General features: G+C 45.9%; 1 protein-coding gene across 3 annotated transcripts in view; it reads left to right on the top strand.

Annotated features, from left to right (window-relative positions):
- The window catches only part of SHISAL1 (shisa like 1), a 196692-nt gene that overhangs the window by 125275 nt on the left and 46075 nt on the right, over positions 1–25342 (top strand). For all 3 annotated transcript variants that reach the window (XM_068278190.1, XM_068278188.1, XM_068278189.1), the window contains exon 3: positions 14745–14964. In XM_068278190.1, the coding sequence (XP_068134291.1) occupies positions 14745–14964 (220 nt within the window). The remainder of the gene's footprint in view (positions 1–14744; positions 14965–25342) is intronic.

Raw genomic sequence — 25342 nt, 5'->3', positions numbered from 1 at the left:
CTCCTCAGTACAGGGTCACTGTGCAGCTAAATGAAGATATCGCAGACCGTCACAAACAATATCTGTGGCGGCACCCCGGAGGGGCAGCTTTACCGTAGTAATCAGAGCAGCTCAGAATAGCCCGAGGTGGTTTCTATCATTTTTTTTCTTCCGAACCAAAAGCCTCATGAAAGAGCCAATTTTTCGACGTGTTCTTTCTGAGGAACCAGCTCAAAGGAACATCACTCCTCGAGCGCGATTGGAACGTACTGGCTTTGTTTCTCGAAATACCCTGACAAGTCTCTTTTTTTTCATCTTCTCCGCCGCGCCTTATCCAAATGGGAAATGCGCGAAGCCAAGCAGACGGCGGTGACTGAATTAATTCTAGCTGCGCGGAAGGAGCTGAATTTTTATTTTAATTATAATCCAGTCAATTAAATGGCTCACACCACAAAACAGAGGATATTTTCTTTTTCTGTATGACTTAAAGGACCACTATCGTGAAAAATTGTAAAATGTATAATATATGTAAACACATACACATTAGAAGTATGTTTCTTCCAGAATAAAATGAGCCATAAATTACTTTTCTCCTATGTTGCTGTCACTTACAGTAGGTAGTGGAAATCTGACAGAAGCGACAGGTTTTGATCCAGGGGTGTCGAACTCAAATACGAAGTGGGCCGAAATTGAGCTCTGGGACCAAGTCGTGGGCCAACCTCAATGTCTACTGCCCACCTCTCTCCCTTATAAAGTTCCCTGGTGTCTAATAGCAACCCCCCCTCCCCTATACAGTTTCCTGGTGTTTAGTGGGCCCCCTCCTTCACCTGTACAGTTCCCTGGCATCTAGGGCTGCCCCCCTCCCCATATGGCTTCCCTGGTAATCTAGGGCTTACCCTCCAATATAGCTTCTCTAGTTGTCTAGAGTGGGACAAACCTAACGCGAGTTTGACTTGTATGGTCTAATCCATCTCTTCATGGGGGTTTCTCAGCATGGCCTTTATTCTTTATAAATACACTCCTTGAAAATGATTTATATAAAGATATTGCCCAGCCTGCCTGATTGCTGCACAGTTTTTTAGCAGTTGGACGGAGCAACTGCCATCCAGAAAGTGCTTTTGAAAAATAAAGAAAACCCTTGAAAATCCCCCATGAGAAGATGGACTAGTCCAAAACCTGTCAAGTTCTGTCAGATTTCTACAACCCACTGTAAGTGGCAACAAGATAGGAGAAAAATAATTGATCGCTCTTTTTACTCGGGAAGAAGCGTACTTTTTTATTTGTATGTGTTTACATGTATTTTAAGTTTTACAATTTTCACGATAAGGGTCCTTTAATAGTAAATTAACCCACATACAGATTGCCTTACCTATTTTTTTCTCTTTTTTTTTTTTGCCTGGAATCCGAGGTTTGGCGTTGGTCTATTGTAGGGAGGTCACCTCTCTCTTTTCCGCCGCATCCTTGAGATCGCTTCCTGTAATGGATGTGATAGAATATGACTTCATACTACATTAACTCCCAATGTTTTATTCAGCATCGAGTCATTTCACATGGGAGGGTTTTTTTGATGAGCCAGGCTTTTTGAAGATGCTTCATGACCTACAAGATTTACAAACGCTCGGCCAGACTTTCAAAAAGGTGAACATCCGTTCTTCTTTCAGGCCCCTTTTACACTTGACTTGCAAGTGTGTCTTGTGTTAGGCCCAGTGCACACCAAAACCGCTAGCAGATCCACAAAACGCTAGCGGTTTTTGGAGCTGATTTCAGTGCGATTCTAGGTAATGTTTAGAGAGGTTGTCTAAACATGTCTAGCATTTTTGGGAGCGGTTTTTTGTAGCAGATTCCATATATTGTTACAGTAAAAGCTGTTACTGAACAGCTTCTGTAACCAAAACCCCTGACAAACCGCTCTGATGTAGCGTTTTTCAGAGCAGTTTGCGGTTTTCCTATACTTTACATTGAGGACGAAACGCTTCAGAAAACCGCAAACGTGCAGCAGGAGGCACGTTTGCGTTTTGGAAAAAACCTCAAACCGCTGGTGTGCACCATCCCATTGAAATACATTAGCCAAGCGTCTTTACAGGCGGATGCGGCCGGCGGATCGCACCTAAAACCGCTCGGTGTGCACTGGGCCTTACCCTGTTTTGCCGCAGAGTAGCCCAGCGACAATGCAAGGCAATGGGGCCTAACTCACTGAGGGCTTGTTCGCACTGCAGGCGTTTTCGCCTTTTGTTTGGCCGCCTGTGGTTTTTCAAAACGACCCCCGACCGCGTGGATAATGAATGTCTATGAGACGGTTTATATCAGCGCGGGTCGTTCGCGGTGCGGCTAGGAAAACTGCGTGTTCCATTTTTGTGGCAATTCCGCGTCAATTGAAGGTATAGGAAAATCGTCAACTGCGTACAAAAACACGCAACAAGGCGATTGCATACATTGGGATGATTCACAAAGCAGTGATCACTGTTATCACGCTGTAAAAAGTGCTTCGCGCGAAATTTAGCGTGAAACCGGTTAGGCCCGTTTAGGGCCCTTTTACACTTAATCAGTGGCTCTCTCAGTTATAACTGAAAGAAAACTGATTTTCAAAGTAATACCCATGTTTTCCAATGGCACCTTTCACACTTAAAGAGGAACTCCAGTGAAAATAATGTAATAAAAAAATAGTGCTTCATTTTTACAATAATTATGTATAAATGATTTAGTCAGTGTTTGCACATTGTAAAAACTTTTAAATCCCTGATTTACATTCTGACATTTATCACATGGTGACATTTTTACTGCTGGCAGGTGATGTAGCTGCTGCATGTTTTTTTTGGCAGTTGGAAACAGCTGTAAAGAGCTATTTCCCACAATGCAACAAGGTTCACAGACAGGAAACTGCCAAGAGTACGTACTCAGAATTTCTTGCATGAGGGGTTTCACCACAATATCAGCCATACAGCGCCCCCTGATGGTCTGTTTGTGAAAAGGAATATAGATTTCTCATCTAAAAGGGGGTATCAGCTACTGATTGGGATAAAGTTCAATTCTTGGGCTGAGTTTCTCTTTAACGCGTTTTAACTGAAATCTTTTTTTCACAATGCACTGCTATGGAGAAGAAAAAAAACGCGTACCAACGGATTAAGTGTAAACGGGGTCTTACCGCGTGCAAAAATTCGCATGATAATGAAAATTCTTCGGTAACGTCCCGCGTTTGTGCAATAAATTCACATTATCGTGCGAATGTTAACTTGCGAAAATTCACGTGCACATGAATTTTTTCACGTGATAACCGTTTTTCATGCTAAAACGTGCACAAAGCACTTTTTCACAGCTGTGATAACAGTTATCCCCGCTTTGTGAATCAGGCCCATTGTATTTATTCTTTTCCAGGTCAAAGAGTTCTCTTCCTGACTTGTGTCAGGGAGTGAATTACAAAACCGCTCGGAAAAAACGCTTAGAAAGCACAAACACGAATCGCCCACCCAAGCGCCGGAAATCTGAAAAAAAGACGCCTCAAAAAAAAAAAACGCGGATGGATACGCCTACGGAACACAATGTGAACAAGTCCTTACCGCATTGTGCTGGAAGTTCACAATCAGCCGCCCAGCCGCTGCAAAGTCAACAGTGCGGTTACCATCTGACAGCAGCGGCAGAAGTCGTGTAAGTCAGTGGGCAACACGGGGATTTAATATACATGTTAACACTTATAAATAAGTACGTTTCTTCCAGAGTAAAATGAGCCATACATTTCTTTTCTCCTATGTTGCTGTCACTTACAGTAAGTAGTAGGAATCTGACAGAACCAAAAGGTTTTTGACCAGCCCATCTCCTCATGGGGGATTCTCAGGGTTATTTTTATTTTCAAAAGCACTTAGTGAATGGCAGTTGCTCCGTCCAACTGCTAAAAAATATACAGTGAACAAGGAGGCTGGCCAGCATCTTTATATAAATCCTTTTTGAGCAATGTCTTTATAAAGAATAAAGGCCATGCTGAGAATCTCCCATGAAGAGATGGACTAGCCCAAAACCTGTCGGTTCTGCCAGATTTCTACTACCTACAGTAAGTGACAGCAACATAGGAGAAAAGTAATTTATGGCTCATTTTAGTCTGGAAGAAACATACTTCTTATTTATATGTGTTTACATGTATTTTAAATTTTAAAATTTTTCACGATAGTGGTCCTTTAAATATGTTAGCGGTGGGGGTGTGGCCTGCATGTACTGCCTGTCCAGCAGGGAGTAGGTCACTGGGCAAGCGGCGGCGACATGCATATGACTCTGTCGGCGCTATGACTTTTTCTGTGTTGCCGTGTGATGCGATGGGGGCGGAGCATTACACTGCAATGTACAGGCCAGATGTAAAACCAGCCTCAAGGTTATTAAGTAAGAGGATACTAACTGATAACTGTCAAATTTAAAATACATGTAAACACATACCGATACATTTTCTTTCCCAGATATGGTCTAGAAATTACCTTTGTGTCCTTGATATGGGCATAACTTGTTGCTACCGGAGGTCCTTTTATTACGTATGCGGAGGCTGCCATATTTATTTCCTTGTAAACAATACCAGTTGCCTGGCAGTCCTGCTAATCTTTTTGGCTGCAGTAGTGTCTTAATCGCACACCTGAAACAAGCATACATCTAATTCAGTCACACTTCAGTCAGAGCACCTGATCTGCTGCATGCTTGTTCAGGGGCCATGGCTAAAACTATTAGAGGCAGAGGATCCGCAGGACAGCCACGCAATATGCATTGTTTAACCCGCTAGCAGCTTCAATAGATTTACTGCATCTCATGCGAGATAAGTGCACTGCTTTTAACCTCAGCTGGCAGAACTCGTCGTGCAGTAAATTCTTGGCATGCTTTGATCTCTCTCTGCTAGCAGAAAATACAGAAACTGAAAGCAGAAGTCCTCTGTCATTGTCTCACACTGCCCCCTAGTGACAAGTGGCCATTAGTACATATTACAGCGGGACTAATTGGAAGCAAAGAAATATAAGTAACAGACTAACCAGCAAGCTCATGGTGGCCCAAAACTCATTGGAGTGTGTGAGGGGCTACAATGGTCCTAAAAGCCCCCTTACTAAGATGTTAAGAAAAACAAAAGTTTGCTTCCTTAAAACAGAAAGAATTTGCGATAATTCAGGTTGGAGTGAGCATTCAGCAGTGGTGCCTGGGAGACATCTCAACTCAAGCTCACTCCAACCTGAATTATCGCAAATTCTTTCTGTTTTAAGGAAGCAAACTTTTATTTTTGTTTTAAATATAAGTAATAAAAAAAAAAGTACTAAAACCTTGCAAACCTCTAAATAAATTAGCTGCTAAAAAGTTAAAGGGAAGTTTCAAGCAAAATAAAAGAAATGAGTTTCACTTACCTGGGGCTTCTACCAGCCCCATGCAGCCATCCTGTGCCCTCATAGTCACTCACTGCTGCTCCAGTCCCCCGCTGGCAGCTTGCCAACCTCGGAGGTGGGCGGGCCGCATTGCGTACATTTTTACGCATTCCCGCTAGTGCAGGAACATTAACACATACAAATTTACGCATTGAACCAGTAATGCGTAAAAATGTATGTGTTAATGTTCCTGCAGGGGTTGCAAAATTTAGAGTTAAAAAATATTGAATTTTCGCTGTAAAAATTGTTGCGGTGAAAGCATTGTTTTTCTGCGCTGTCGCCCTTTTCAGGATTTTTCGTAGTAAAAATATTTATTTTTCGCGTTTAAAGTAAAAATATCGATTTTTCATGTTTTCACAGAAAATGCGAGAATACGATACAATACAGTTTTTCGTGAAAATGTATCAAAATCGAAAATTGCATTTTCAATGCAAAAATGACTTTGCAGAAAATTCACCAGCAACACTACATTACATCTTAAAGAGACTCCGTAACAAAAATTGCATCCTGTTTTTTATCATCCTACAAGTTCAAAAAGCTATTCTAATGTGTTCTGGCTTACTGCAGTACTTTATACTATCACTGTCTCTGTAATAAATCAATGTATCTTTCCCCTGTCAGACTTGTCGGCCTGTGTCTGGAAGGCTGCCAAGTTCTTCAGTGTTGTGGTTCTGCTATGCACTCCCCCCCTCCAGGCCCCTCTATGCACACTGCCTGTGTATTATTTAGGATTAGAGCAGTTTCTCTCTTCTCTCTTATCTTTTACAAGCTGGATAAATCATCCTCTGAGCTGGCTGGGCTTTCACATACTGAAGAATTACAGACAAGGTCAAAGCTGTTTGCAGGAAGAAACAAGCAGCCTGACACTTCAGTGCATGAGAACAGGGGGAAAGAAACACACAAATGATCTCTTGAGATTCAAAAGGAAGGCTGTATACAGCCTGCTTGTGTATGGATGTATTTTCTATGTGTGGACATACTGTACATCAACCTACTTCCTGTTTTGGTGGCCATTTTGTTTGTTTACAAACAAACTTTTTAAAACTGTTTTTAACCACTTTTAATGCGGCGAGGAGCGGCAAAATTGTGACAGAGGGTAATAGGAGATGTCCCCTAACGCCTAGGTTCTCAACCTGCGGTACGCGTACCCCAAGGGGTACTTCTGATGGTTCCAGGGGGTACTCATGCTTGATATACTTAACCAAGTATAACAAATTTAAAGTTTTAGAAAATGATAAATCCTACATAAACAACATCAAATTAGTATTTTAGCTAATTAAAAGCGACAGTAAATGCTTGGAAATTGTTTAGAACAAATTATTATGTACTACGATTAAATATTTATTTGTCAAGGGGTACTTGTGATAAGGTTTACTATGCTAGGGGGTACTTGGCGAGTACAAGCTTTTATAAGGGGTACATACCAATAAAATGTTGAGAAACACTGCCCTAACGCACTGGTATGTTTACTTTTGTGCGATTTTAACAATACAGATTCTCTTTAACTGTGAGGAGAGCTAATGTAGGAGATAAACTGTGAGGAGGAATAATGCATGAGATAAACTGTGAGGAGAGCTAATGCATGAGATAAACTGTAAGGAGAGCTAATGCATGAGATAAACTGCGAGGAGAGATAATGCATGAGATAAACTGCGAGGAGAGGTAATGCATGAGATAAACTGTGAGGAGAGCTAATGCATGAGATAAACTGCGAGGAGAGGTAATGCATGAGATAAACTGTGAGGAGAGCTAATGCATGAGATAAACTGTAAGGAGAGCTAATGCATGAGATAAACTGTGAGGAGAGCTAATGCATGAGATAAACTGTGAGGAGAACTAATGCATGAGATAAACTGCGAGGAGAGGTAATGCATGAGATAAACTGTGAGGAGAGCTAATGCATGAGATAAACTGTAAGGAGAGCTAATGCATGAGATAAACTGTGAGGAGAGATAATGCATGAGATAAACTGTGAGGAGAGCTAATGCAGGAGATAAACTGTGAGGAGAGATAATGCATGAGATAAACTGTAAGGAGAGATAATGCATGAGATAAACTGTAAGGAGAGATAATGCATGAGATAAACTGTGAGGAGAGCTAATGCATGAGATAAACTGTACGGGGAGCTAATGCAGGAGATAAACTGTGAGGAGAGAGAATGCAGGAGATAAACTGTACGGGGAGCTAATGCATGAGATAAACTGTGAGGAGAGCTAATGCATGAGATAAACTGTGAGGAGAGCTAATGCATGAGATAAACTGTGAGGAGAACTAATGCATGAGATAAACTGTGAGGAGAGATAATGCATGAGATAAACTGTGAGGAGAGTTAATGCATGAGATAAACTGTGAGGAGAGCTAATGCATGAGATAAACTGTAAGGAGAGATAATGCATGAGATAAACTGTGAGGAGAGCTAATGCATGAGATAAACTGTGAGGAGAGCTAATGCATGAGATAAACTGTGAGGAGAGCTAATGCATGAGATAAACTGTGAGGAGAGATAATGCATGAGATAAACTGTAAGGAGAGCTAATGCATGAGATAAACTGTACGGGGAGCTAATGCATGAGATAAACTGTGAGGAGAGATAATGCATGAGATAAACTGTAAGGAGAGCTAATGCATGAGATAAACTGTACGGGGAGCTAATGCATGAGATAAACTGTGAGGAGAGTTAATGCATGAGATAAACTGTGAGGAGAGCTAATGCATGAGATAAACTGTGAGGAGAGCTAATGCATGAGATAAACTGTAAGGAGAGCTAATGCATGAGATAAACTGTGAGGAGAGCTAATGCATGAGATAAACTGTACGGGGAGCTAATGCATGAGATAAACTGTGAGGAGAGCTAATGCATGAGATAAATGTAAGGAGAGCTAATGCAGGAGATAAACTGTAAGGAAAGCTTATGTATGAGATAAACAGTTAAGGGGTTGATTCACAAAGCTTTCCTGTTGAATTATCTCACCGTATTTATTAACTCACAATTTACCTCTCCTTATAGAGCAACTGTCGCGAAAATCTTAAAATTTAAAGAGACCCTGTACTGAAAAAAACGTCAACTGGGGGGGGAACTCACCTCGGGAGGGGGAAGCCTCAGGGTCTCAATCAGGCTTCCCCCTCCCCTGTAGCTGCAGGCAGTCCAGCGCTGGCTCCCCCGAAGTCTCCGGCAATCCTGGCTCGACAAGCCTGACAAGCTACATTTATTTACCTTGCCTGGCTCCAGCGGGGGCGCTGTTGCAGCTCTCAACATGGAGATAGACGGAAATGGCCGATCTCTGTCAGGTCCGCTCTACTACGCAGGCGACTTGCCCCTGCGCAGTAGAGCGGCCCGACAGCGATCGGCTATTTCCGCCTATCTTTGAGCGGAGAGCCGATACCGCACCTGCGCTGGAGCCGGGAAGGTAAATATTTACATCCCCGCTGTTCGGAGGGGCATAGCGAGACCGCCGTGGGACACAGGAGGATGGGGGAAGCCTCAATAAGATCCGGAGCCTTCCGCCTACTGAGGTGAGTACCCCCAGGGGAACTTATTCTTCAAAACACGTACAAATAAGAAGATGGCCTTTATTCTTAGTAAAGACACTCCCTGAAAAAGATTTATACAAAGATGCTGGCCAGCCTCCCTGCTCACTGTACACTTTGGCAGTTGGACGGTGCCACTGCCATTCACTAAGTACATTTGAAAATAAAGAAAGCTCTGAGAAGCCCCCATGAGAAGATGGGCTAGTCCAAAATCTGTTGGTATTGTCAGATTTCTACTACTTACTGTAAGTAAAACAACATAGGAGAAAAGTAATTTATGGCTCATTTTACTCTGGAAGAAACGTACTTATTTGTATATATCTTTACATGTATTTTACATTTTAAGATTTCCGCGAAAGAGGTCCTTTAAGGCTTGGTTCCCACTTGCTCTGGATCATGTGTTGCCAGTGGGAGTGGACAGTGTAGTGTCTGCTCTGATGGTCTCCTGTGGTCCAGCTGGAGCCCAGGGCGGATGCATTACCCCAATATGCAGGGCCGGGCCGAGGCAGAGGCAAGAGAGGCTCCAGCCTCAGGGCGCAGTGTAGGGAGGGGTGCACAACTCACTGAGCTATCATTCCCCTATTGTGTTTTGAAGCAGAGAGAAATAAGTAAAGGGGATACATGGCAGTGACTGCAAACCAGATAACTAGAGATTATGTTGTTGGGGCCCTGGGGCGCCTCTTAGTCTAATTGCAATCAGTGTGTGACAGTTGGGGTGGGAGGGATGGAGGGGCGCTCCTTGGTGTCTCAGCCTTGGGTGCTGGAGGACCTAGTCCCTGCTCTGCCAATATGCTATATAGGGAATGCCCTAGGAGAGATAGATGTATTGGGGTCAGTGGCATAGCTAAAGAGCTGTGGGCCCCGGTGCAAATTTTACATTGGGCCCCACAAGCACTCTATACAGAACAATTGATACGGCGCACCAAAACCAATCAAGGACAACCACAGTGTCATAGGTGCAAGAAGGGAATGGGGAACAGTTTGCTAATGATTACTATTATTCAAACTGTCTATAGAAGTGAATATAATCAGCAAAGAACCAATAAAGAATGAATACTGTGGTTGAGGGATGGCCCCGAAGCGGTCGCAACCTCTGAAACCCCTATTGCTACGCCACTGGTCGGGTTTTTCCTCTTCCTCCGGTGTACGCAGAGGGCGGAGCAATGTGCCAGAGACGAGCTGAATTGGGGGCTCCAGTTACGCTTACATCTAATGCAGTTTGCCGGCCTGTAAAAGCTCGTCCTCATTAGAGGCTTGAGTCCTTCTTACCAGCCACCAGAGATGTGTTTTACATGAGATTGGCAGCACAGTGGTGTAGTATACCTTCCAACTTTTTGAGATAAGAGAGAGGGACACTTAAGCCCCACCTCTGTCACACCCCTAATCACACCCACGACACACCCCTAGTCACGCATACCATAAACATTTCATAAGAAAAATTTGTTGTTTTGTAATTCAAACCACACTGGCCCTTTCTATCCTGGTGTATTTTCCTTCATATTAACATTTGAAAACAAGAACGATATCAATTTAAAGAATGGGAATAAAGTTTAGAGTCAATTAAACACATTTTTCAGTAGATAAAATACATGTAGTTACATAGATCTGTACATCAGTCATTAAAGAGGAACAAATGAGGAAGAAAGTGGGAAAGAGGGATTGGGTGCCCAAAGAGGGACAGTCACTCCAAAAGAGGGACAGTTAGGAGCTATGGTGTAGGTAGACACTGGACAACACTGTAGCCCCAGGATCAAATCTGGCCCAGGCCAATATCTGCAAGTATGTATGCTGTCTCCATGTTTGTGTTTCCTCCAGGCACTCTGATGTCCTAACTTATGATAAGAACATTGTGACTTTGGTATGCCATACCTCCCTAGAGGGGGACACATGAGGGGGGGGGGCCCATGCAGAGACGAGAAGGAAAGAAATCGGATGCCCCTCCCTACGCCCTTAGACCACAGCAGATAAAAATGGCGCCCCCATAGGCGGCAACAGTAAAAGCCGCAATTAGCAGCAAGGAAGTTAAATTATGGCACCCGATAAATAGCTATTAACCGCTATTTATTGGACACCATAATTTAACTTCCTTGCTGCTAATCGCGGCTTTTGCTATTGCCGCCTATGACGGCAGGAAGTACCTACAATAAGCCAGGGTGGTTAGGGTTAGGCAGGGGACTGGAGTGGTTAGGGTTAGGCAGCAGGGATGGACCGGTTAGAGTTAGGCAGAAGGGGGTGGAGTGGTTAGCGTTAGTCAGTGGGGGTGGACTGGCTAGGGTTATGCACCTGGGGGGTCTTAGGGTTAGGCATAGGTAGAGGGAGGGTTCAGTGTGAAAAGTAGGCATGGGTGAAGTTATACCTTACCTGGTCCCGGCGGTCGCTTCTCCTTCCGCTCCCTAGTTAGTTTGCAGGTTTCCTGCAGCCAGCCAATCACCATGCGGCTTCGGTCAGTGACATGACTATGTAATCTGTAAAGTGCTGCAGAAGACATCAGTGCTATATAAATACATATTTTAAAACGTCTCTGGTTTCCTTTAAGGCTGGTTTCACACCAGGACATTGCGTTTTAGGGGACGTTAAGGTCGCATAACGTGCCCCTAACGCAACACCTGGTGCTCTCTGAATCTGGATTTGACTGTTAGATGGAGTTTGGTGTCGCTGCGCCCAGACAGGCTTGCCCGCAGGAAAGTCACATGTGTTGTTGTGAGCGGTTTGGTGTCCTCGCCGATCCAGGTCAGGCCAGGACATCGTATATACAGTGGTGATAATCAGCCTCTGGCATAATGGCTTAATTCTCGCACTGGCAACATTGCCAGATAAATCGTGCCAATCCCTCGTAATGCGCTTCATGTACTGAACACTCGCTGTACTCGCTCCGGCAAATGCTTCATGCCCGGAGGCGGCCCGGGTAGGAGGGGCTGAGACTGCCTCTGCAGTGAGGGGTCTTAGTAGTGTACAGTATGTATGGATATAATTCTGGCAGATTGGTGCAGTTAGTGCAGTGTATTGTCAGCTAAGGCCATTGGTCAGTGTTTCCTTCTTATATAATCGCCTTACACTAGCATAACAATAGGGGCTGTAGCCGCTTAAAGTGAACCCAAGGTATCAATGATATGGAGGCTGCCATATTTATTTCCTTTTAAAGGGATACTGTAGGGGGGTTGGGGGGAAATGAGTTGAACTTACCCGGGGCTTCTAATGGTCCCCCGCAGGCATCCTGTGCCCGTGCAGCCGCTCACCGATGCTCCGGCCCCGCCTCCAGTTCACTTCTGGAATTTCAGACTTTAAAGTCTGAAAACCCCTGCGCCTGCGTTGCTGTGTCCTCGCTCCCTCTGATGTCACTAGGAGCGTACGGTGCAGGCACAGACCAAACTGGGCCTGCGCAGAAGTGAACCGGAGGTGGGGCTGGAGCATCGGTGAGTGGCTGCGCGGGCACAGGATGTCTGTGGGGGACCATTAGAAGCCCCAGGTAACTTCAACTCATTTGCCCCCGACCCCCCTACAGTATCCCTTTAAGCAATAACAGTTGCCTGGCTGATCCTCTGCCTGATCCTCTACCTCTAGTACTTTTAGCCATAGCCCCTGAACAAGCATGCAGCAGATCAGGTGTTGCTGATATTATTGTCAGATCTGACAAGATTAGCTGCATGCTTTTTTCTAGCGTTTTTTTTAAAGGATACCCGAGGTGACATGAGATAGACATGTGTATGTACAGTGCTAAGCACACAGTTAACTATGCTGTGTTCCTTTTTCTCTTTCTCTGCCTGAAAGAGTTAAACATCAGGTATGTAAGTGGCAGTTCCTGTCTGAGTCAGGACTGGGTCAGACTACAGTGTGACCCAAACTGATAAGAATGATAAGAATGGATCAGCAGGGCTGCCAGGCAACTGGTATTGTTTAACAGGAAATTAATATTGGCAGCCTCCATATCACTCTCACTTGAGGTGTCCTTTAACCACTTCACCTCTCAGGCCTGGAACCCACTACAAAACGCTATCGCTAACCGCAATCGCTAGCGTTTTGTATGAGCGGTTTGTAAGCGATTTCATGAGCGTTTTAGGGAGCACTTTTAAAAAGTGTATCAATTTGCCAGCGGTTGTGTAGTGATTAGCGATTTAAAGTCTGATTGGTCCTTTCGATTAATTTTAATTTTGTTACAGTGTGCAATAACTTCAAAATGCTAGCAAAATCGCTCCGTGCAGGTTTTGATGAGCGATTACGCCAGCGATTACATACTTAACATTGAAGCGCTAACGCTCCCAAAATGCTGCATGTCCTGCGTTTGTAATTTTTCTAATCGCAATCGCTCCAGTGGAAGTTGCCCCATCCAGTAACAGTAGCTGAATGTTATTACAAAACCCTAGCGTTTTCAAAAACTCCCTAGACGCTCAAAAAATCGTCCTTGTGGGTTCCAGCCCTAAGGGCCCGTTTCCACTATCGCGAATTCGCATGCGTTTGCCGCATGCAAATTCGCATAGCCAATACAAAAGGATGGGACTGTTTCCACTTGTCAGGTTTTATGAGCGTTTTCGTCCACGTGAAAAATCCGCATGGCAGAGCCATCAGAATTCGCATACCGCTATGCGGGTGTATGCGAATTTTCATGCGAATTCGCATGGAATCAATGGAAAAGCACACAGGCACTACCATGGTTAAATTCACATACAGCGTCATTCATGGAAAATTTGCGTACACCCGCATGTGAAATTCGCATCCGCATGCAAATTTTTACCGCGGCGATTCACACCGTACAAGTGGAAACGGGCCCTAAGGGTTTTTCCCCTTCACCAGAGCAATTTTCACATTTCAGCACTGCTTCCATTTATTCACCAATCACTGCTTATCACACTGAAATAATCTATACATTGGGTTTTTTTTTCACCATAAATTAGGCTTCCTTTGGGTGGTACTTTTTTCTAAGAATTATTTTATTTTATATGCATTTTAAAGTGAATAAGAAGAAAAATAAAATCTCAGTTTTCAGCTTATATAGTTTTAAAAAAGAACAAGCTACTGTAATTGAAACCCATACTTTTATTTGCCCATTTGTTCTGGTTATTAGACTGTTTAAATTATGTTCCTAGTAGTAATGTAGGGTGAAAATATTCTATTTGGAAATAAGGATGTTTTTGTCCATTATGTGATTTTTTTTATGTGCAAAAAATAACAGTAATACACCCTCATAGCATACATATTTTAAAAGCTAAGTCCCTAACTTACAATTTATGTATGGTCTTTTAACCACTTCAGGACCAGTGCAATTTTCTCTGCCCATTCATTCCTCATTAACTTGCATAGATGAATATCATTCCATCACTTGCATTTTTTTTTTTTTTACAATTGTGTTATATGGGGTCAGGGAGGGAGCATAATTAATTAATAGGCTTGTTATAGGGATGGGAAATGTATATAAAAAAAATAATAATTGTAATATTCTTTTTGGCCACTAGATGGCACCACACATTTTACTGTCTGGTTAGCTGTGTTCCAGCCAACATTGACAATTGACAATGATTGTGTTGCTTGTTGCAATAGCAATAATTTCAATTTCAACACTTAGATTGGGTTTAGGAACATATGTTCTATTCCCCAATCTGTGCACAACCGCAGAGGGTGAGGATCTACACCCCTGGAAGCTCAGGTGAGATTTTCAGGGATGTAGATCCTCATCCTGCGGGAGGGAAAGTGGTTAAGGAGAATTTGGGTAGACAGACTAACCTGTGTAAGGAGAGTTCTCCTACAAATGACCTGTAATGAATAGTGTTGGCCTGGAGACAACTCATGGGAACAATAGACTTTGGCTTGAATGTGAGAGGTACATCTTGCCTGCATTGTAGTAACAGTACATCTCTCTCTCTTCAGCAGCGTCCTCCTCCTCTCATTTCCGTGTCTGTGAGCCGTATACGGACCACAAGGGACGCTATCACTTCGGATTCCACTGTCCGCGGCTTTCCGATAACAAGTCGTACGCCCTCTGCTGCCATCACAACAACACCGTCTTCAAGTACTGCTGTAATGAGACGGAATTCCAGACCGTCATGCAGATGAACCTCACGCTGGGCGCAGATGGGTACATGCACAAGTAAGTACACCCCACACCTTTGGCTCATCCAGGGCTGTGCCAGTCAACCAATCAGATCCCAGCGCTGATTCCTCCAGCATCCCAAAAACATACTGAAAATTGGGAACATGTTTATATGCAACATAACATTGTTTTATATGAATTGTATGATATAAAAAAAAACATTTTTGAAAATCAAGAAAGGAAGCTATCTGCTGTGACAAGTCAAAGACCTTCATCTCATTCGTAAGGTGGCCACACACCATACCATTTTTTAAATATCTGTTCAATTTAAAAATTGCACCTTTAGGCTTCTTGCACACCAAGACGTTGAATTAGGTGGCACGTTAAGGTCGCATAACGTGCACCTAACACAACGTATGGTGCTGCAAGAGCCGACGGTAGAGTGAGCCGCGTTAGGCGGCTCGAGTCCTATAATGTCTCCCAGAGTGGCGCTGATTGGCCAGCGGGACCACGTGATGCGGAGCGAGACACTCCGCATCACGTGGTCCCGCCGGCCAATCAGCGCCCGCCAGTGCAGTGAATATTAAGTAGCCATGTGCGCGGCTACTGTAGCTGGCTCTCCCCGCCTCCTCTCCGCCCCCCACTGCGCATGTGCAAACAGTCTAACGCGGCTATAGCCGCTCCAACGCCGTAGCATGCTGCACTTTGCACAGAACGTGCAGCGTTACATGTAACGCAACGTGGGCTGTGTGAACAGCCCACTTGTGTTACATTGCTGTGCGTTGGGGGAGCGTTACAGGCGCACTAACGTGCGCCTGTAACGTCTTGGTGTGTAAGCAGCCTTAGTCTGAAGTTATGATGGTCTATCAGTCAGCAGGAAAGCATGATAGTCCATCAGTCCGCAGGAGGGATAGTCCATCAGTCCGCAGGAGGGATAGTCCATCAGTCCGCAGGAGGGATAGTCCATCAGTCCGCAGGAGGGATAGTCCATCAGTCAGCAGGAGGGATAGTCCATCAGTCCGCAGGAGGGATAGTCCATCAGTCAGCAGGAGGGATAGTCCATCAATCAGCAGAAGGGATAGGCCCATCAGTCAGCAGAAGGGACGGCCCATCAGTCAGCAGGAAAGCATGCTAGCCCATCAGTCAGCAGGAGGGATGGCCCATCAGTCAGTGAGAGAGAAAGCCCATCAGTCAGCAGGAGGGATAGCCCATCAGTCAGCATGAGGGATAGCCCATCAGGCAGCAGGAGGGATTGCTCATCAGTCAGCAGGAGGGATAGCCCATCAGTCAGCAGGAGGGATAGCCCATCAGTCAGCAGGAGGGATAGCCCATCAGTCAGCAGGAGGGATAGCCCATCAGTCAGCAGGAGGGATGGCCATCAGTCAGCAGGAGGGATGGCCCATCAGTCAGCAGGAGGGATGGCCCATCAGTCAGCAGGAGGGATGGCCCATCAGTCAGCAGGAGGGATGGCCCATCAGTCAGCAGGAGGGATGGCCCATCAGTCAGCAGGAGGGATGGCCCATCAGTCAGCAGGAGGGATGGCCCATCAGTCAGCAGGAGGGACGGCCCATCAGTCAGCAGGAAAGCATGCTAGCCCATCAGTCAGCAGGAGATATAGCCCATCAGTCAGCAGGACTTGCCCTTCCACTAAGAACTTTAACATTTAAAATACATACATAGATATTTCCCCTAGAGTAAAATGCACTATGTGCCAATGTCACTAACAGTAGGTAGTAAGTATCTGACAGCACTGACTGAATGGCAGTTGCTCAGTCCAACTGCCACAATAGTGTTTAAATAAAACCTGAACTGAAAATGAAAAGTTAAAATAAACATATACAGGTCATACTCGCCTCCTGTGTAGTCTACTCTTCAATCTCTTTCTCCTCTCCCGCATGCTGTTTGTCCACTGTGATTGATGGAATTCTCTGTCCTCCATTGTGAAAATGGCCATTACTCCATAACAGCTTCCTGGTCAGCACTCTGTTAAACTGTAATATCACCCACTGAGCCATAGGGAAACATGGACATTACCTTGCACATTCAGTTGTAACTGACAGCAGCTGATATATAACTGACAGCAACTGGTCTATTTCAGTTCTGACAAAATGTTGTCAGAATTGGAAGGGATCACTGTAAGAAGAAAATGGTGAGCTTCTGAGAGGAACTGTCGGTGAGGTAAGTATGTAATATTCATTTGCAGCTACATCATGTGTTTATTTTAAATAGTTTTACTCAGTTCAGGTTCCCTTTAAATGAATAGGCAAACTGGCTGACATATTTGTATAAAGGTGCCCAGTACAATATTTTCATGAGATGCAATCTTTGGATGCAATATTTATGATACAATTTGTACAGAAAACAGTGCATTGTTTGGTAAACAAAAAATCGATGTGAAACAATTCTTTGGAACTGAAAATGCTGTTGATCCGAAAGTCGGATTTTACAATTGTATAGGAAGAGAGAAAATTCCCTAATCGACCTGTTTATGGGAACATTCGAGAATTACCTTCCAATTATTTTTGATCCTAAGAAGTGCGTCAAAAGATCGCATCTGATGAAAAAATAATACCATGAATGGGCACTGGCTTCATACATACAATGTGTACGGTTCCGTTCCTGTCAGTTAAAACTGATGCAAAGTTTATGCAAAAGTGACAGGACAGCACTAGACTGGACTGGAACTGTACACATTTTATGTGTGAACCAAGCTTAAATTGTTTCCAAGGGGGTGCTTTTGCAAGAAATAAAGGACATACTTAGAATCGTCCATGAGGAGATGGACTAGTACAAAACTTGTCAGATATGTCAGCTTTTTACTACCTACTGTAAGTGATACTGATAGCAATTTAGGAGAAAGATAACTTATAGTGCATTTTACTCTGAAAGAAATGTAAAGTACAATATGTATTAAAACATTTTTTTACAATAATGGTCTTTTAACCACTTCGCATCCAGACCTTGTTTCCCACTTATGGACCAGAGCAGTTTTGACAGTTTAGCTATGTCCTTATTTAATCAGAAATAACTTTATCCCTATTTATGACACAGAAATGAAATATATATTGTTTTTTTAAGACAAACTAGGCTTTCATTGTATGCCTTTTTTTCCCTCGAACAATTTTGTTTTCTATGAATTTTAATACATTAATTCTCAGTTTTACCAATTCCAGTTTAAAAATAAAAAGTGCTACTGTAGATAAAAAACACAAATTTTATTTGGCTATTCTTACCGCTTATCACAAAACTTAGATTATTTTCCTGTCTTTCACTATGAACTGAGAAAATTAAAGTATTTTTAATGGTAAAAATCAATCTCATTAGCTCAGGAAACATATATTCCCGTTCACCAATTAGTGCTGCATCAGATAGTGCCAGAAATGTGCACAGGAGCAATGCCCAATCCTGCACAGCACTGCTTCTGCTACAAGACGTATATCTACTGACACGTGGCTTAGATGAAGTCACAGAGGACGTATATATACTGTAGTGGTGGATAAAGTGGTTAAAGGACCACTATCGTGAAAATTGTAAAATGTAAAATACATGTATACATATTCAAATAAAAAGTACATTTCTTCCAGGGTAAAATAAGGCATAAATTACTTATCTCCTATGTTGCTGTCGCTTCCAGTAAGTAGTAGAAATCTTACATTCCCGACAGGTTTTGGACTAGTCCATCTCTCTGTAGGGGATTCTCTGCATGGCCTTTATTCTTTATAAAGACACTCCCTGAAAGGGATTCATACAAAGATGTTGGCCAGCCTCCCTGATTGCTGCACACTGATTTTGTAGTTGGACAGAGCAACTGCCATTCTTAAAATGCTTTTCAAAATAAAGGAAACCCTGAGAATCCCCATGAGAAGATGGACTAGTCCAAAACCTGTCTATTCTGTCATATTTCTACTGCTTACTGTGAGTGACAGCAACATGGGAGAAAAGTCATTTATGGCTCATTTTACTCTGGAAGAAATCTACTTCTTATTTGTATGGGTACACATGTATTTTACGTTTTACAATTTTAATGGTCATTTAAGCGTTTTTGCATCTGCCACTACTATACAAATCATTACAGGAATGATCACTATACTGGACATTTAAAGTGAACGTGAATCGAGTAAAATTATTTAAAGTAAACACATGATGTACCTGAAAATCTATATTACATACTTCCCTCACCGTCAGTTCCTCTCAGAAGCTCACCATTTTCTTCTAACAACAATTCCTTCCAGTTCTAAAATATCGTTGCTGTCAGTTCTATATCAGTTACTGTCAGTTATAACGGAAAGAACTACTGATGTGCAAGGTAGTGTCCATGTTTCCCTATGGCTCAAGTGGACAATATTACAGTCTGAAGTGTACCAGAGATGGTACACTGGCCCGTATTTATACTTACCTGGGGCTTTCTCCAACCCCTATGAGCATGAGCAGCGCGGCTTCCCACGCCATCCTCTTCGGCCCCTCCGTCCTGGTGCTATGACTCCCGGTAATCTATCATTCGCCAGTCGTCGGCTTCTGCACATGCGCAGCTCGGCCACTCATGCTCCTGCGGCGCTCCGGTCCCCTGTGCAGGCGCAGAACACTCCAGGGGGCGGGAGCGCGACCAGGGGTGCGCACCTGGCCGAGCAGCGTATGTACAGAAGCTGAGAGTTATTGCAATAGAACGGAGGTACCCAAGAGCACGGCGAGGGGGGCCACAGTGCTCATGGGGCAGGAGGAAGCCCCAGGTAAGTATAAATACAGGCCCGTGTCCCATCTCAGGTTCACTTTAAGGCCTCTTGCACACTGCAAGTGATTCCGATTCAGATTCCGCTTTTTAATCAGTTTTTACATCCGATTCCGATTTGCAGTGTGCAGGGAGCAAAACTGCAAATCTGAATCTGAATCGGATGTAAAAACTGATTAAAAAGCGGAATCTGAATCGGAATCAGTTGCAGTGTGCAAGAGGCCTAACAGTGTGCTTACCAGGAAGCTGTTATAGGGTAACGGCCATTTCCAAAATGAAGGGCAAAGAGTTCTATGGATCACAGTGGACAAACAGCACACAGGAGAAGAGAAAGAGATTGCTAAGGAGACTATGCAGGAGGTAAGTATGACCTGTGTATGGTTATTTGGACTTTTAATTTTCAACTTTTGCTTTACAGGACCACAATCACGAAAAAAAGTAGGCAGTTAAAATCTGACAGAACATACAGGTTTTGGGCCATTCCATCCCCTCATGGGGGATTCTCAGGGTTTTCTTTGTTTTCAACAGCATTTCTGAACAGCAGTTTAACTGCCAAAATAGTAAGATACCAGCCAGCCTCCCTACTCACTTGCACGCTATTTTGTCAGACTTTGCAACTGCTGTTTAGAAATGCTGTTGAAAACAAAGAATACCCTGAGAATCCCCCATGAGCAGATGGACTGGCCCAAAACCTGGCGGTTCTGTCAGACTTTCACTGCCTGCTTTTTTTTTTTTTTTTTTTGCGAGAATGGTCCTTTAATGAAAAATAGCCCTGTATCTGATTATTCTAGGCTTCCCTTTTAAAGAGGAACTCCACTGAAAATAATGTATTAAAAATGTCTTCATTTTTACAACAATAATGTATAAATGATTTAGATTGCCCATTGAAAAAGCTTTCCTCTTCCTGATTTACATTTTGACATTTTTACTGCTGGCAGGTGATGTCACTGGAAGTAGCCGCTGCTTGCTTTTTTGGCAGTTGGAAACTGTAAACAGTTATTTCCCACAATGCAACAAGGTTCACAGACAGGAAAATGCCAGGACCATGGTCCTGACAGTTTCCTGTGGGAGGGATTTCACCACAATATCAGCCATACAGAGCCCCCTGATGATCCGTTTGTGAAAAGGAATAGATTTCTCATGTAAAAGGGGGTATCAGCTACTGATTGGGATGAAGTTAAATTCTTGGTCACGGTTTCCCTTTAAGAGCAGCAGTCTTTGCTTCGGTAGTTTGAATACTGGGGAAGCAGAACTGAGCGAGATGAAAAGGTTATAGATCAAACGCCGGCTCCTGGCCATTGTTCTGCATGACAATACTTCTGACAGTCGGTTTCGCTCGGCTGTGGCTGGCCCGCCGCTGCTTCCTACGCAGATTGGCGGCACCTCGCCCGGGCTGTGCTGCCTCTGATTTCCATTTCAATTCCGGAATCCAATTAATACCATTTATAAATAAATCTATAATCCATCCATTAGGCCATTCCCATGGCAACTGTGTGCAGCCTAAATAACAAGCGAGACTCCGGAGAGGAAGCCCCCCAGTCTCTGCCAGTCCGCTTTCATCTCTCCGCATGGAGGGATGTAACCCTTCACAGCCCGGATCCGATGCGAGGAGCGGGAGAGCGACGCCGGCAGGAAATGGGCGCCCAGCTAAACACACGATTATTATAGACTCAACTGTAAACGGGAAAAATGAAATGCTGCCGGGAGATCTGTAATACCCTCCGGCAATGCTTATCTGTGAATCAGAGGGGGGCTGAGAGGCACTACGGATGCTTTTCAAAATCGCAAACCGCCTGCGCTTTTTAAAAACGTGGAAGTGCCATGATTTCCCAGAGCAATGGGATACTATAGCCACTGATGCGATAGCTCCAGGGATCACTCCTAAGCAATGGAAACACTGCTAGGTGGACCGTCCCCGTAGGGATCCATTGGCATAGTGCTTTGCCAATCATCGGCAATTGGCAAGCGCTGTCAAGGGGCGCCTAATGGGTTCCAGCCCTGACTCTTGAAAGGCTGGTCAGTACAGGTTGCCATGACTAAGGCCCTATGGAACTATGTACTTGCTCTATCACTCGAGTACAGTCCTATGGGAAGGTGCATGGCCCGGACCACAACTCACTCTGTCCCTCTAGTAAGGCTCTCTGGGAGGGTGCATGGCCCAGACCACAACTCACTCTGACCTTCTTGCAGGACCCTATGGGAGGGTGCATGGCCCTGACCACCACTCACTCTCATCCTCTAGTCAGGCCCTATGGGAGGGTGCATGGCCCTGACCACCACTCACTCTGTCCCTCTAGTAAGGCCCTATGGGAGGGTGCATGGCCCGGACCACTACTTACTCTGTCCCTCTAGTAAGGCCGTATGGGAGGGTGCATGGCCCGGACCACCACTCACTCTGTCCCTCTAGTAAGGCCGTATGGGAGGGTGCATGGCCCGGACCTCCACTCACTCTGACCCTCTAGCAGGACCCTATGGGAGGGTGCATGGCTCGGACCACTACTTACTCTGTCCCTCTAGTAAGGCCGTATGGGAGGGTGCATGGCCCGGACCACCACTCACTCTGTCCCTCTAGTAAGGCCGTATGGGAGGGTGCATGGCCCGGACCACCACTCACTCTGTCCCTCTAGTCAGGTCCTATGGGAGGGTGCATGGCCCTTACCACCACTCACTCTGTCCCTCTAGTCAGGCCCTATGGGAGGGTGCATGGCCCAGACCACCACTCACTCTATCCCTCTAGTAAGGCCCTATGGGAGGGTGCATGGCCCTGACCACCACTCACTCTGTCCCTCTAGTAAGGCCCTATGGGAGGGTGCATGGCCCGGACCACCACTCACTCTGTCCCTCTAGTAAGGCCGTATGGGAGGGTGCATGGCCTGGACCACCACTCACTCTGTCCCTCTAGTAAGGCCGTATGGGAGGGTGCATGGCCCGGACCTCCACTCACTCTGACCCTCTAGCAGGACCCTATGGGAGGGTGCATGGCTCGCACCACTATTTACTCTGTCCCTCTAGTAAGGCCCTATGGGAGGGTGCATGGCCCGGACCACCACTCACTCTGATCCTCTAGTCAGGCCCTCTGGGAGGGTGTATGGCCCGGACCACCACTTACTCTGTCCCTCTAGTAAGGCCCGATGGAAGGGTGCATGGCCCAGACCACCAATCAATCTGTCCCTCTAGTAAGGCCCTATGGGAGGGTGCATGGCCCGGACCACCACTCACTCTGTCCCTCTAGTAAGGCCCGATGGGAGGGTGCATGGCCCAGACCACCAATCACTCTGTCCCTCTAGTAAGGCCCTATGGGAGGGTGCATGGCCCGGTCCACCACTCACTCTGTCCCTCTAGTAAGGTCCTATGGGAGGGTGCATGGCCCGGACCACCACTCACTCTGTCCCTCTAGTAAGGCCCTATGGGAGGGTGCATGGCCCTGACCACTACTTACTCTGACCCTCTAGTAAGATCCTATGCGAGGGTGCATGGTCCTGACCACCACTCACTCTGTCACTCTAGTAAGGCCCTATGGGAGGGTGCATGGCCCTGACCACTACTTACTCTGACCCTCTAGTAAGATCCTATGGGAGGGTGCATGGTCCTGACCACTCCTTACTCTGACCCTCTCGTAAGATCCTATGGGAGGGTGCATAGCCCGGACCACCACTCACTCTGTCCCTCTAGTAAGGCCGTATGGGAAGGTGCATGGCCCGGACCACCACTCACTCTGTCACTCTAGTAAGGCCCTATGGGAGGGTGCATGGCCCGGACCACCACTCACTCTGTCCCTCTAGTAAGGACATATGGGAAGGTGCATGGCCCGGACCACCACTCACTCTGTCACTCTAGTAAGGCCCTATGGGAGGGTGCATGGCCCGGACCACCACTCACTCTGTCCCTCTAGTCAGGCCCTATGGGAGGGTGCATGGCTCGGACCACCACTCACTCTGTCCCTCTAGTAAGGCCCTCTGGGAGGGTGCATTGCCCTGACCACCACTCACTCTGTCCCTCTAGTAAGGCCATATGGGAGGGTGCATGGCTCGGACCACCACTCACTCTGTCCCTCTAGTAAGGCCCTATGGGAGGGTGCATGGCCCGGACCACCACTCACTCTGTCCCTCTAGTAAGACCCTATGGGAGGGTGCATGGCCCGGACCACCACTCACTCTGTCCCTCTAGTAAGGCCCTATGGGAGGGTGCATGGCCCGGACCACCACTCACTCTGTCCCTCTAGTAAGGCCCTATGGGAGGGTGCATGGCCCGGACCACCACTCACTCTGTCCCTCTAGCAGGACCCTATGGGAGGGTGCATGGCCCTGACCACCACTCACTCTGTCACTCTAGTCAGGCCATATGGGAGGGTGCATGGCCCTGACCACCACTCACTCTGTCCCTCTAGTAAGGCCCTATGGGAGGGTGCATGGCCCGGACCACCAATCACTCTGTCCCTCTAGTAAGGCCCTATGGGAGGGTGCATGGCCTGGACCACCACTCACTCTGTCCCTCTAGTCAGGCCCTATGGGAGGGTGCATGGCCCGGACCACCACTCACTCTGTCCCTCTAGCAGGACCCTATGGGAGGTTGCATGGCCCTGACCACCACTCACTCTGTCCCTCTAGTAAGGCCCTATGGGAGGGTGCATGGCCCGGACCACCAATCACTCTGTACCTCTAGTAAGGCCCTATGGAAGGGTGCATGGCCTGGACCACCACTCACTCTGTCCCTCTAGTCAGGCCCTATGGGAGGGTGCATGGCCCTGACCACCACTTACTCTGACCCTCTAGTAAGGCCGTATGGGAGGGTGCATGGCCCGGACCACCACTCACTCTGTCCCTCTAGTAAGGCCCTATGGGAGGGTGCATGGCCCGGACCACCACTCACTCTGTCCCTCTAGTAAGATCCTATAGGAGGGTGCATGGCCCGGACCACCAATCACTCTGTCCCTCTAGTAAGGACCTATGGGAGGGTGCATGGCCTGGACCACCAATCACTCTGTCCCTCTAGTAAGGCCCTATGGGAGGGTGCATGGCCCTGACCACCACTCATTCTGTCCCTCTAGTAAGGCCCTATGGGAGGGTGCATGGCCTGGACCACCACTCACTCTGTCCCTCTAGTAAGGCCCTATTAGAGGGTGCATGGCTCGGACCACTACTTACTCTGTCCCTCTAGTAAGGCCGTATGGGAGGGTGCATGGCCCAGACCACCACTCACTCTGTCCCTCTAGTAAGTCCCTATGGGAGGGTGCATGGCCCGGACCACCACTCACTCTGTCCCTCTAGTAGGGCTGTAGTGATTGTTGCTTATAGATCTGGCAGCAGAGATTAAGATGTAATGGGGCTCTAGGCAAAGTTGTGGATTTGGGCCCCCCTTACGGTCTTTTTGGTAAGATGATGCGGAGAGAGGTCAGAGAAGGCGGCTGGTGGGCCCCTTCACACCCACTAGGCCCCAGGCACCTGCCTAGGTTGCTTGGTGGTTAATCCTGCTCTGCTGGGCAGGACAGAGAATATGGCAGATTTTCCCAGGATGCTTTGCAACGAAGGCAGCTTGCTTGTGGCCTATCAGCTGTGCGCTGCATTTTTCTATGAGACGCAGATGCTATTTTACAAGGAGCAGATGGGGAAGGCACAGGCTGGGAGATTAATAAATTGTTGTAGATTGTATTCATTCAGAGTGGCTGTTTGTTTTAACTTTGCATTTAATTGGCGGTTTTCACATTGAATG

This window comes from Hyperolius riggenbachi, chromosome 3, assembly GCF_040937935.1.
Source record: "Hyperolius riggenbachi isolate aHypRig1 chromosome 3, aHypRig1.pri, whole genome shotgun sequence".
Lineage (NCBI taxonomy): Eukaryota > Metazoa > Chordata > Amphibia > Anura > Hyperoliidae > Hyperolius > Hyperolius riggenbachi.
This window is presented reverse-complemented; position numbering and strand designations above follow the sequence as displayed.